This window comes from Pyrgilauda ruficollis, unplaced genomic scaffold, assembly GCF_017590135.1.
Source record: "Pyrgilauda ruficollis isolate IOZ18807 unplaced genomic scaffold, ASM1759013v1 scaffold899, whole genome shotgun sequence".
NCBI lineage: Eukaryota > Metazoa > Chordata > Aves > Passeriformes > Passeridae > Pyrgilauda > Pyrgilauda ruficollis.
In genome coordinates, this window is record NW_024531032.1 from 1 (window position 1) to 13,155 (window position 13,155).

Below are 13,155 nucleotides of genomic sequence, written 5' to 3' on the forward strand. Positions count from 1 at the left end.
TGAAGACAGAGCATTTGGGAAACGTCAGTCAGATCCTATCTGTGGGTTCATCAGCTGACTCCCCAATGGTTCAGAGATTTAGGGATTTTTGGTATTGAGTTTGTAACCTTTGTTATTTTTGGTTTTTATAAGTAATACTGATAAGTAGTGATTGTTGTTAATGTTATATGAATGCTTTAAAAAGGTTGTCTTGACCCCTTCAAACACTTCCTGTTGATAAGCTGATTATATAATGTGAATTCTCAGATTTTTGTGATAATTATTATTAAGGTGTTGTAGTATTTGCAGCTGGCTTTCATGTGTTTTACTATCTCTTTGTGTGATCACCTACAAGACACGTCTCTCTTCAGGATCCTGCCTTTTTGTTTCTTAACTACTAATATGTTTTTGGGTTTGTTTTTTTTTTTTTATCCAGACTGCCAGTCTCATGGTTTTCTTCAGTTATTATTATAGAGGTACTCCAGCAGAGAGTTCAGTCGTAACATTAAGTTGGTTTTTTTTTTTGGGTTTCAATTTTGTAGTAGGTAATCAGTCTTTCATTCAGCTGCACTTCCTCCACTCTCAGTGTCCAGGTCCAGGCTCACAATCCTGAATGTGACCAAATTCAGATCTCTGAAGAGGTTTGCTGTGTTTGAAGAATCTCCATCCTGAAAGAAACTTCGGAGGGATTCAATTACTTGATGGTTTGATTGGTTTTTAACCCTAACGTTTCTTATTCATAACTGTAATTTTTAAGAGTCTTGTTTTAAAATGTGTTACTGTTGTGGTGTATTTTTTGTTTTATTAGTAGGTTTATTGTTTGATTTGTAATTTGGTAGTTTCCTTATGCTGTTTTCCTTTTTGTCAGAATTTGGCCCACCATCCTGTCCAGTGTCAAAGGTGGTCCATGCAGCATTGGGAGACTTTCTTTACTGACACCCAACATGACAATGATAAGAGAACAAGGATATAGAGGGAAAAGATCTGTCAGTTGATACGACCCCAATTGTGATGACGATGTTAATACATGGAAAAAAGGCCAGAAATTTATAATACCTCTGCTTCTGCCACAGGCAGCTGCAGGAGCGGCCTTGAAGCAATTGGATCAAATGGGGTGTTGGTTGAGTAAGCACTCTCGTGCTACCTCTCTCACAGTGAGCAATTTATTAGCTGATGTTCAAGGTGTGAGACAGGCAACTGCAAAACAGAGTGGCAATTGATTATCTTTTGTTAGTGCATGGACATGGATGTGAGGAATTTGAAAGAATGTGTTGGACGAATTTGTCTGATCATTAAAAATCTATTCATGAAAGCGTACAACAGTTAGAAGATGGAGTGGCCATACTTGGGGAAGAGAATGGGTCATGGCTGGATGGTGTGTTCAGTTGGTTTAATCTTGCAGCAGCATGGAGAGAATTTTTGAAGATAGGTGTGTACGTACTGACTGGTGTCACAGTCCTTTTAATATATGTGCCATGTCTACTTTAGTGTATCTGATGGATGATGGATGAGGCTGTCAAAGGAGTGTTTTTGGTTCAAAGAGAAGGGGGAGATGTGGAAGCCCAGGGCACTGGGAATATTTCTCTGTCTGCTCTGGGGTGCCCTGACCCCCAGGGGAGCACTGACTCTTCCACAACCACTCCTCCCTCTGGGGAGACATCTGCTGATAATAGGCTATTGAATGTCACTGCATGACTGATAAGAACTATAGCATCCCATTGTGAGATGCTCCGCCCAGAGGGAGAAGCCAAGCATTCCTACCGAGATATAATTTGAGCTTCTGGAACACCAGCATGGCTTCTCCACTGGATTTCCCAGAGGAACAGCTGCCTCCTCCACTGGATCTTCAGAGGAAGACTGCATCCTTTCTACAGGATCCCTGCTCCAACGGAACCACTCCTGACACTCCAGGAGGACTGCAGCCACAATTCCAATTGGACTGCTACCAGCACCCTGACCAACAGGTCGTATTCTGACTCTGTCGGTGTTGTTTTGGTTTACTGCATTGTTTATTTTACCTTTTTATTTTCTTCCCTAGTAAAGAACTGTTATTCCTGCTCCCATATTTTTGCCTGAGAGCCCCCATTAATTTCAAATTTATAACAATTCAGAGGGAGGGGGTTTACATTTTTCCATTTCAGGGGAGGCTCCTGCCTTCCTTAGCAGACACCTGTCTTTCCAAACTAAGACACTGTCATTAGATCAGCTTTGTGGGGAGAATTTAAATGTGTTCTATGAACACATCTGAATAAAGACAATTTTGTGCAGAATTCATTATTAGTTTAGACATCCTTAGGGGCTGATCATGTTCAATTCCTTGCTTGCAGAATCATGCCCATGACAATAATCAGCAACATAAAACTTTCTCAACTTTTAAGATTTTTTTGCATAAACTTGAAATTTTTAAAACATGTATTTAAATTAAGTCCTTGGCATCCAGCTACCTTTGCAAACCAACACACAGAAGGTACCATGACATTTAGACCTGCCCATAAAAAATATATTCAAAACTAGTTGATTTGAATTATTTTTCAAGTATTTTCAAGTATTGATTTTTTTTTTTTGGTCCTTCCTCAATAGTATTTAAACAAAACCAGACAGCTTTAGTGCTGAAGATCTTAGGACTAGATTTGTAGAAGTACTTTGAGCCCTAAAGATGCCTACTCTGCAATTTTCTAAAAGTCTTTAGTATAAATGAAGCTGCTACATCATTATGTGCCTAAGCCCTTTTGTAAATCTTGGTTTTAGTGAGTAACAAAAAATGGGCATTTTCTCAGTTAAATTCAATTTATTTGATATATATTATTTGTCCTGGTTTAGGGGAAATTTGGGAGAAAACCTCCAAAAGGGGCCCCTCCCCCCAACCAGTTCGGGAAAAAGTTTCCTTGGAGAGAAGTGGAAAATTGTCACCCTAGGACAATTATTCTCTCATGTAATTATTTCCTTAATTTCTGTCTACTTATTTTTCTTAAACAAGGCTTTGTACACTTCTTTGCATCTCAGCAGATGATCAGGCTCAGGCAGTTCCTTTGCTTTCACCTGATTGTTTTACTATTCACAACACAATAGGATAATTTACCTATTTTTGGAAAAAAACAGGAACAGAAGAGTTGTAACACCAATCTGCCGGAACCTCCAGTGAAGTATCTTATTCAAGAAAGTTGCATGATGCAGAATACTCAAGTTAGAATTTAACTGCAGCTAATGAAAGTACTGAAACCCCATTCCAGAAAGCACAAAATAGTATAATTTTACTCATTATCTGCCTGGTTTGCTTTTTGCAGTCTTTTCAGTAGGCCTGGTGTTTAAATACAGTGCTGGCTGGCACACCACTAGAAGCCTAGTTCACCCTACAGTCTAATTTACTATACACTTTATTTTCCATGTTAGTCTGTTGTACTTCCTTGTGTAATAATATCCTAAATAATTAATTAAGTACACTTTCTGAATTTACTGCATACATTTACAAATTGAAGGAGCCCTGGTATAGCTCTTGCTCTACTTTTTGTTTTGCTCACATCTGTTAGGGGTGGATATACTCTAAAATTTTGGCCTGTTTATGAGATGCCCAACATTTTAAAACAGTGGCTGAGGTTACCTGCCCAGGGACAGGAAGCACAGCAGAAGGGACAATCTTTTCAGATATCCTCACAATGTCAGAACACATATTTCTGTTCAGCTGCACACTTGCCATCAATCTCCATTTCTACAGCCATTTGAAATACATGGGAGTGACTTTCTCAGGCAGTTTACTCCTTTCTCATTGCAAGGTGATTCCAGACCCTTAGAAAGTTCCCAGCTTTCAGATTTAGAGCATGAACTGTGAAGGTAGCGGTAGCAGAGGGACTTATTGTTTAGGGTGAGATGGGGGTTGATTGGTTTAGAAAACCCAATCCACCCCAGCAAAGATTACACCCACCTTTTACCAGGTGAAGTTCTCATTGATAAAGGTACAATTTGTTGCAACAATGTAGGCAAAATATCCAATGATACAGAGATCAAAAACAATGGGAAAATAGCATAGCCTTTTAAGGCATATCTTAGGTAGGATTTTAGGGAAAATAAATCTTAAATAACAATGCAAAACTGCTGAAATGGTTTTTGTGATAAACAAGTCCACTGAATTTTAAGGATCATATGATTATCTTTATTATTTTTGCAAGCAAGAATAAGCAAGGACAGCGCTGGGCGGCCCGGAGTCTCCGCTCCGCTTTGGCTCGCAAAATTCCTATCCCCTGAGTCCACCTTTTATTGCCTTTTCTCCGGGTTTAGGGATGACGTGATCTGTCTTCTGCGCTTGCTCGTTCAGTTGCTAGGGGGTCTTTTTCTGCCTTCTGGTGGTCGTGGGATGAAGGCTTAGTCTTCCTTAGTCTTCCTCTTTGTGAACGCTGGGTGAACTTATGCCTTATAAGGCATATCTATACAGAACACTACACACTTTCTGCAAGCTAAGCAATTCTTGCGAGTTTAAGGATTGCCATTACATCTGCTTTTCATTACTTTCCTTTCATAAGGCGTACCTTTACAATGGAATTCCCAAAGTGCTATAGTCAACCAGCAACCATATGTATCTGCACAAGAAATTTTTAGCTATTTAACTATTGTTTTATATTGTATAGTTATTTAGCTATTGATTTAATTAATGAACAAATGTATTATTACTTATTACAAGCCAGAGCAGAGTTCCCTTGTCCCAGAAAGTCCCTGGCAAAGGAGGGATGAAGGAAACTGGACAGGCTGTGGGGATCAGGGGCAGGGCAGAGCCAGGGAGAAGAATGACTTTTGCATTGGATGGAGCCGTGCCTTCCCTTGGCTTTGTTGGCTGACAATAAATGAACATCCCTCTGTGTCTCAGGCAGCTCCTTCTCCAAGGAAAGCAGGTGGGAGTTGGAGCCAAGGAGCTGAAAGCTGCAGGTGCAGCCTGGGCTGGAGGGAGCTCAGATTTGCACAAGGCTGCTCTGAGTGCCAGGGCCTGGATGGGGGAAATGGTGGGGTGGGGGTAGGGACAGAGTCTGAGTGATTGTCAGCCATGGAGGGTCTTGATTTTTGTGAAAAAAGCCAATCACTTGTTTTTGAAATTTTAAAAGTTTAATAGTAGTAATATAATCAGAATAATAAAGTTTGAACAACTGAGATTAGGACAATATGAGACAACAAAAACAAAGAGATACGGACGTCTGGGTACATTTTTCTGGGCAACACGAGCCCGAAGAAGGACCCCGGTTAACAGAGGATTAACCCTTAAAAACAATCGCCTGTTGCATATCATACATGATGCATAAATTCCATTCAAACACAGGATTCTGTCTGGTCACTGTCAACTTCTTCCTCTTAATCCTCGTGCAGGTTTCCTGTCTGAGCGAGGTGGGAAGAAGTTAGTTTTCTGCTGATAAGGGAGCAATAAATTCCCTTTCTCTGAAAGATTTAGGTGTCCTGTGGCATCTATCTGGTGCAAGTCCTTTCTTAAACAAATATCTTACATAGCATAGTTTCTATTTTAACATTATGTTATAACCTAAACCAGTATTTAATAGTTAATTTAATACTTATTCTGCCTTCTGGTGGTCGTGGGATGAAGGCTTAGTCTTCCTTAGTCTTCCTCTTTGTGAACGCTGGGTGAACTTATGCCTTATAAGGCATATCTATACAGAACACTACACACTTTCTGCAAGCTAAGCAATTCTTGCGAGTTTAAGGATTGCCATTACATCTGCTTTTCATTACTTTCCTTTCATAAGGCGTACCTTTACAATGGAATTCCCAAAGTGCTATAGTAAACCAGCAACCATCTGCACAAGAAGTTTTTAGCTATTTAACTATTGTTTTATATTGTATAGTTATTTAGCTATTGATTTAATTAATGAACAAATGTATTATTACTTATTACAGTTTTGGTTTTGAATTTTTTAAAGAGCACTCTGTTTTGGCAGAGAGGACAAAGCAAGAATTAATTTTTATTCCTTACTAAGCACAGGGACATTTAAAACGCTTCACAATTGGAATGCAGGTCAGTAGCAGAATGCATCTTCCCAGGAGGAGGCAAAGCTGGTCTTTATTATGAAGTCAGTAGTTTTATGGTCTCCTTCTGCCTGGGGCCTGTCTCCAGGTTTTCAAAAACTTTGTTACTACTTTATATATTTATAACTCAGAAGACTAAAAGCAATTTTATGAAGCAACTTATTTTTAAATAAAATCCTGGTTTATTATAATTCAAATTCCTCAAGCATGTTAAAGAGATTTTAGTTGGAGGGTGGGGTTTTTTTTTGAAAGACAAAACTGCAGCATTCTAAACCACTGCAACACAATATAAAGCAACAATTCTCTTGCATCATGCCTCTGCTGCTTCACTTCAGGAAAGAAAGGCACAATACTTCCAGGAAAATTATTAATGGAAGTATCATATCAAGACTTTCTGCTTTTAGTAAGTTAATTTTACATATAGTGTAATTCCTTTAGATTTGACATGAAAAATCTAAACTTTTCATAATTTAAACGTGACATGTTTGTCACCACAATGCAATCCATAGTTCTTAAGCAAGATCAAGAACCGCCATAGCTTTTAAGGTAAAAGCCTGAAAGATTACACTAGCAGTTAATTAAATTAAGATGCTAAGATACATTTACCTTTCAAAGCTAGATTTATTGATAAGTTATTAAACATAAACTCCAATCATACCAAATAGATGATAGATGAAAAGCAGTTCCAGTGAGGAAAATAGAAGAACTTGAGTTTTCAAACATTTTAAATTAATGTACTAGCTGCCATTTTTGTGGCAAAAGAAACTCTCTCCTGTAAGTGATAAGGGGTTTTATTCAGCTAAAACACACAAATAAAAAGTCTCAACATGAGAGGAGAAATACCACCAGTTCATATTAGACACAAGGGAACAAAATCCTTAGGACTAAATTCCTTTAATCCATTTTCTTGTCACAAACTTTTGTGTACCTCTTCATGGCAATTCCAATTGCAACACCATTGCTTTCAAACTGCAAATAAAAGATAGCATGATAAATGGGATGTTAAAAAAGGACTTCACACCCAGAACAGTAACAGCTGGTAATGAAAATGACTTATAGAAGCAGGGCCAGTGATCTATGAAATCTGCAGCAAAAACCAAAGTGGTGGTGTCTCTTTAGATTTACAAAGAATTATGACTTCAGGAGGGGAATGAGGGCAGAGTCAAGATATATAAATCTTTGCATTTTGATAGAAGAGATAAATAATAAATGCACAATTTAGATGCACTAAACATTTTCCCCCATTACAAGAGGCAGAGGTGGCTAAAGAGTGCATTTTGGGGTTTTTTAAATTCTGCTTCATGTATCTGGTGTAATGTACCAATTATTCAACTTTTTTCTTCTCTTTTTTATTCTCAGAAACAATAGCCAGTCATTAAAAAAAAAAACAAGAAACTAAGCTGTTTCAGAAAACAGGTGCAATTCCTATCTTTCCAAGACCTACCAGAAGCTGTTTTGAAGTAACTATTTCTATCTAGCTCAGTACCAGCAACTCCCTTTCATAAGAAAATAGCCACAAAAATGTCTAAAAACATGCAACCATTTACTCTTTTGCTGTGCTCCCGCTTAACTATAGCTGGGTACTTTATCTGCAGTTTCCCTGGTTAGCTAAATGCATTAATCTTACTTTATAAATTCCAGATTCATCCTCCTGATCTCTTTTCGTGGCTGAAGGTGCCTGTGGATTTCCATTGCTGCCTCCTCGACCTTGTTCTGTGGCTATTGTTTCTTGCACAGCTTTCTTGGGCCACACATGCTTAATTAAAGGTGCAATAATGGGATAGATATACGGTTCCAGGAATTTCTTGTAGACCCAGAGGAGGACTGGAATGACAATGCAAGGAATGCACACCATAGCTTCCTCTTGTTCTGAGACAAAGCTGGTGAGGAAGAAAACAAAAAATAACTTAGGATGACTGTTTGTATGCCATGAGCTAAAAAAAAGTGTCTTTAAATAATGAAGAAAGATTTTAGTTGATGTTCAGACATAAAAGATTCTTAAATTATAGACTAGCTGTTAATGTTTCAAAAATGCTGTGTGTTTCAATTTTATAAAGTTCTCAACAAGGAAAACATTCTTGATATTTTAACAAAAAAGGAGCTTGCTATTAATTCATCAGTCCTACAGCTGCAACTCTGAAAAACAAATTCAGAAAATAAAGGTTTTTGCTTAAACCACACAAAAACAGTTTAAGCAGCAAGCTGCAGATATTAGCCCAGTTCTTACTATATTATAACAGTGGGTCCAAAAGGTTTGCTTTTCATATTCCCTTTTTATTTAAGGTGAAATTAAACAGCAGGACTCCAATCTACCCAATGGCTGGCTATCACTGAAGGGCAAGTCAGTGGGAGGGGAAGAGAATCCTAGTCAAGATTTGAGAGAAGCAAAATATGGGTTACTTCCTCCTGTGCAAGAGCAATCACTTGATTCCACACCAATCCCATACAACTGGCCAAACTATTAGAAAATTAATCCTTCCCTCTCTCCCCAAACCAGGAGGAACTCTTCAAAAACAGGAGCCTGAAGTCTGCGATGGAAAAAAAAGGGGAAAACCAAAGCACAGGGGCAGAAAAGTTCAACTGTGAGAGGAAGCAGTTAAGTAGGATTAGAGCTGTCCCTCTCAGTGCTGATGAGCAATATATATTGCATTATATAATATATATATATCACTGCTGAGAAATATATACACTCTGCTGCACAGCAGCAACTTTGCCCTTTACACTCCTCCTTTCTAGGCTGCTATCTGAATTCTTACATTAAGAAGCAAAACAAAAGCTTTCCAAGATTGAGAATGAAGAGACAGATGTGCACACTTCATCTGGGACCAGTTTCACTTTTTTTTTTTGAGCTATCCTAAAGATTTTTAGCCCTGTGGAAGAACAAAATATCAATTTTCAGTTGACTACTTCCAAGTGTAGCTTTGGCTGCTTCAAATATAGTTTTACAGGATCTACTTTATGAAGTCAGAGAGAAATCTTCAGTCAAAAGAACACAAATGAGTTAATCCTTTAAAACCATTCAAAAAGATAATTCAGATACTTTCTCTGCCAGAACTTCCTAGATACAAAATTTACAGCAATATCTTGTGAATTTGTCCACTAGCTAAAGAACGTGGCTGGAGGGAACACCCCAGGCTGGCCTTCTGAGCCAACTGTACGTGTCTCTGCAGCCAGTTTCTGTGAAGATTTCAGACCAAAAAATAAGTCGTACCTCTGCCAGATGTAAAAGCAAGCCATTGGAAATATAACACCTGTCCTAATAGAGTGAAATACCGTTTACAAGTTTCTTCTGTGATTCGGTGATGCTCTGTTCCTTGGTTAGTAAGAAAAACAAACGCACAAAAAAAAAAACAACAACAAAAAAAAAAAACAACAAAAAAAAAAAAAAAAAAAAAAAAAACCCACAAAACAAAAAAACCCGCGGCGGCGTTTCCCCCTCCCGCTGAAATAAAGGCGGGAGCACAAATATTTTTCCGAATCGGTGAAGTTCCACTCAAACACGCGTTGAAACCTAAGAGCTCCACACCTTAACATGGGCTATCACATTTCGGGGTTCACTCCGTCCGCTCCCGGTTAACGGAGCCTCTCCGAGCCCATAGAAGGGCAGCCCCCAGCCGGGATAGAGAAGCGGCAGATCAGGAAAGGACCCTGGGGGAGGCCGCCCCACACTCACCTTCGTCGGCACCAATCCAGCGCGTCTACCGACAGTTGCAACCTCCTCTACCACACCGGAAGTAATCCCCACGCTTCCAACTCACTCGCGGCCAATAGAAGGCTGTGTTCGCGTCATGTGGCCGACGCCCCGCCCCCAGGAGCCGCATTAGCGCCCGGCTGTGGCCGCCAGCCACCGCGTTCCGGCCGCAGCCACCATCAGGCGCCCCGAACGGGCCAGAACAGCGGGGCAAGAAAAGTGAATGCCTGCGTGTGTTCCAAATTATCTCGCTTTATATATGAATAATAGCGCTAAGTCAACAGCATTCCCAGCGTTGCAACAACAAGCATCCCGACTACCGTGCTTACTGCCTGTGGCTGTCCCACAGCAACACCCTGCTGAAGCCAAAGCAGAGAAACACACAGGATAAATCTAAACTTTCTCATTTTATTTATGTACATCTGGCAGAGCAGATTTAATCCCGAGCCATTAGCTTTTGCTTCTTCAGCTTCTTCTGGGATATCTGAAAAACAAACACAGAAATGAGAAAATGGAAAAATGAGAAAATACCTTCTCAAAACATGTTACAAATAAATTTACAGTTATCTTTGGAAGGTACTGAGAACTGTTAGAAATTTGTTTACATGTTTACAAAATGATCCACTGGTCATACTTGTATGTACATAAGTGTCCCTACAAGTGTCCCTACATTGCTTACAGGCTTGCAATTTAAATTTTATTGCAGCACATCCCAGTTTCACAGACATGGACTGAGGAAGGGAAGAACAAACTCCCTGTACTATATAAACCCCTGAAAATAATTTTCTGAAGTTATCTATGTGGTGTTCACAATAAATATTGAGGTTGCTCAGAAAGAAATTATTAGGTTTTTTCATAGATATTCCAAAGGTGTCCTAAGATAGTCATCACAGCAACCCTTCTGCCTGAAAAATGCCAAGTATGAACACTCAGCTCTCCTGCTGCTGACATTAAAGAGGACTTAAGGGTATGATGCTCTACCTTTTTCTTCTGAGCAACTTCCTCCTCTGGCTTGGGAACAATCTGCTCCTTCTCAGTGAGGATCATCTCGATGTGGCAGGGGGAGCTCATGTAGGGGTTGATCCTACCATGTGCTCTGTAGGTGCGTCGGCGCATTTTGGGAGCCTTGTTGACCTGGATGTGCTCAATGACCAGAGAATCCACATCAAGACCCTAGCAGGGAGAGGAATAAAACTTGTGACTTGTTTTATATCTTCAAATAAATAGTCTCCACAGCAAAATTGTGAATAATCACCCCCCCCCCCCAACNNNNCAAATAAATAGTCTCCACAACCAAAATTTTAAAAAATCCCCCCCCCCCCCCAACACATACCACTGCTGGCAAATAAAACAGCCAAATTTTGCAGTGTCACAGAACTGAGCGAGCTCCAAAGTCAGAAAAACAGAGACCTCCCCTCTACACATCACAATTTATTTAAAATTATGCCAATGGCTCAGAAAGAGACAATTATTATTTCACGGTTACTCCAAAGGTGTCCTAAGACAGTCACCACTGCCATCAAAATTACTAAATTAAGCACTAAGTATATTACAAAGATACAAACTGACCAAGAGTTCACATTTTGCTTTGTTTTGTAGTTTTTAGGAGACCTAAACACCACTTAAACAGTTGATAACCACATGTAAACTATCTCCCTGTGAAAAATTATTACTCCTATTTTAACTTGAAAAACACACACAGCCTAATTCAAACAAAGAGTATACCAACACCTTGATACAATTCAGTTTCATTGACAAAGCAGGCATTACCTGGCTTTTCATGTCAGAGACACCCAGTTCAGGAGTGCTGACACACAGCACGACATGAACACTTTGCATTCAGTAATACTGACACAGCCTACCTTGAGCTCAGCATTGCTCTCTGCATTTTTGAGCATGTGCAGCAAAAACTCTGCACTCTTCTTGGGCCAGCGTCCCTGCGTCCAGCCCCACTGCTTGGCCTGGAAGAAGACAACAATAATTCCATTTTTGTCCCAGTACAATACAATTTACCCTTCAGGCACCATTAACTTGCCATTACATCCCCTTCTATTAAGATTGCATAACAAAACAATTAAATTTGATCAATTACTTGACACTGCAAGTAGATGCAACGCTGTACTGGAATTAAAAGTAACTCTTTTCTCCCTCTTGAGCAACCTACTCTAATGGAAGGTGTCCCTGCCCATGGTAGGGGGGCTGGAATTAGATGATCTTTAAGGTCCCTTCCAACCCAAAACATCCTTTGATTCTATATTTTAATACAAAGTTATAATCAACAATGACACACTATTCTCCATACCATCTCAAATTCATCTTTTCCTCTTAACCAGAGACAGCATCCTTCTCACATTTTCATCTTGAACCTCACCTGGGCATATCTACCAACTCCCCCATTGTAGCGCTGGAAGGGAACACATTGCTTCTTCAAGGTGATGTCCTTTAAGTACTTGGTGGCTTTGCGGATGTGCATGCCCTTGATGGTTTGGGCAGTCTCTCGAGTGTTCTAGCAATACAGAGCACAGTGAAGTTGTTAACACACGTGTACAAGTTACAATGTGAGCAAAACCACTCCTCTGTCCTGGATCCTATTTTTTTTGCTACAAACTCAATTTAAAGGAAGCACTCACACACATAAAAAAGCCCCACACCTAAATTAAGAATAAAGAATAACTAAGAACACTTTTTTTTTTTTTTGCTACCTGTTGGGAAGGATGAAAGTTTGACAAGAAAGTTTCACAGATATGGATGCTTGGCAGAAAGATTTTTGAATGTAGAATCTGAAGAAGGAATAGAAATGAATGTACTTTTAGTGATTGGAGAATAGTAACATGAATATGGTAATTATAGTAGTTATGATAGGCTATAGGTAAAAGTTAAGGTATAGATTGGTTCTTCTGTATTAAGATGCTCAGCAAAGAAAAGTATATAATGCATTGTAACCAAAACGAAGCGTCTCCAGGCCTGCCTGCTGCTGCAGCTGACAGCTGTAGGCACAGGCTCTGTCGCCCACAACCCTGGACTGCTGTTACGTCTTGGATGTAATAAACTGCATTTTGAAGAGCTGCCTGGAGTCCCGCATCTCTCACTTAGGCTCTTACAGCTACCTACTTTTTTAACCCTTGGTGTGACTGCAATTACTGAATTTCCAGCTCTAACACATCTTTATTGTTTTTTACCTAATGCCTAGATCTTTCCAACCAACAAATAATTTGAGTAGTTATACTTTTCATAGCTCCTCCTTGGTCACTAATCCAAAGAACCAGGAGCCTGAAGGATAAATTCCTACTAAAATGTCAGATATGGCACCTCAGAGGAAGTGATGAGAATACAAGATAGAAACAATCTCAATATCTCTGTAAGTGAATTATAAAGGGGAGAAAAGAAAGAAAAATTAAAGCTAAAGTATTAGTGCTTAAGACATTAAATGCAGGTCAGAAAGTGTTATGAATAAAAAATTACCTATT

General features: G+C 39.4%; 2 protein-coding genes and 2 non-coding genes across 4 annotated transcripts; all 4 read right to left on the reverse strand.

Annotated features, from left to right (window-relative positions):
- Nucleotides 1-6,598: 6,598 nt before the first annotated feature.
- Nucleotides 6,599-9,740, reverse strand: LOC121364755 (UPF0729 protein C18orf32-like). Its single transcript, XM_041488264.1, has 3 exons — nucleotides 9,671-9,740; nucleotides 7,625-7,877; nucleotides 6,599-6,966 (listed from the first exon to the last, which is right to left on the reverse strand). The coding sequence occupies exons 2-3, from the start codon at nucleotides 7,850-7,852 to the stop codon at nucleotides 6,892-6,894; spliced, it is 303 nt and encodes a 100-aa protein (XP_041344198.1). The 5' UTR covers nucleotides 7,853-7,877; nucleotides 9,671-9,740; the 3' UTR covers nucleotides 6,599-6,891.
- A 355-nt stretch (nucleotides 9,741-10,095) lies between these two features.
- LOC121364754 (60S ribosomal protein L17-like) lies at nucleotides 10,096-12,205 on the reverse strand. The gene is made up of 4 exons (XM_041488263.1): nucleotides 12,060-12,205; nucleotides 11,551-11,649; nucleotides 10,670-10,861; nucleotides 10,096-10,172 (listed from the first exon to the last, which is right to left on the reverse strand). The coding sequence occupies exons 1-4, from the start codon at nucleotides 12,159-12,161 to the stop codon at nucleotides 10,125-10,127; spliced, it is 441 nt and encodes a 146-aa protein (XP_041344197.1). The 5' UTR covers nucleotides 12,162-12,205; the 3' UTR covers nucleotides 10,096-10,124.
- Nucleotides 10,513-10,584, reverse strand: LOC121364756. The gene has a single exon (XR_005956902.1). It is a non-coding gene; the product is annotated as a small nucleolar RNA SNORD58 (small nucleolar RNA).
- On the reverse strand, nucleotides 11,138-11,207 carry LOC121364758. Its single transcript, XR_005956903.1, has one exon. It is a non-coding gene; the product is annotated as a small nucleolar RNA SNORD58 (small nucleolar RNA).
- Nucleotides 12,206-13,155: the final 950 nt, after the last annotated feature.

Coding starts and splice junctions, on each gene's coding strand:
- LOC121364755 (XM_041488264.1), bottom strand. CDS start 7,852: ATGGTGTGCATTCCTTGCATTGTCATTCCAGTCCTCCTCTGGGTCTAC. Junction 6,967..7,624: donor ATGAATCTGGAATTTATAAA/GTAAGATTAATG, acceptor TTTTATTTGCAG/TTTGAAAGCAATGGTGTTGC.
- LOC121364754 (XM_041488263.1), bottom strand. CDS start 12,161: ATGCACATCCGCAAAGCCACCAAGTACTTAAAGGACATCACCTTGAAG. Junction 10,862..11,550: donor AGAGCAATGCTGAGCTCAAG/GTAGGCTGTGTC, acceptor TCTCCCTGCTAG/GGTCTTGATGTGGATTCTCT. Junction 10,173..10,669: donor AAGTTGCTCAGAAGAAAAAG/GTAGAGCATCAT, acceptor TTTGTTTTTCAG/ATATCCCAGAAGAAGCTGAA.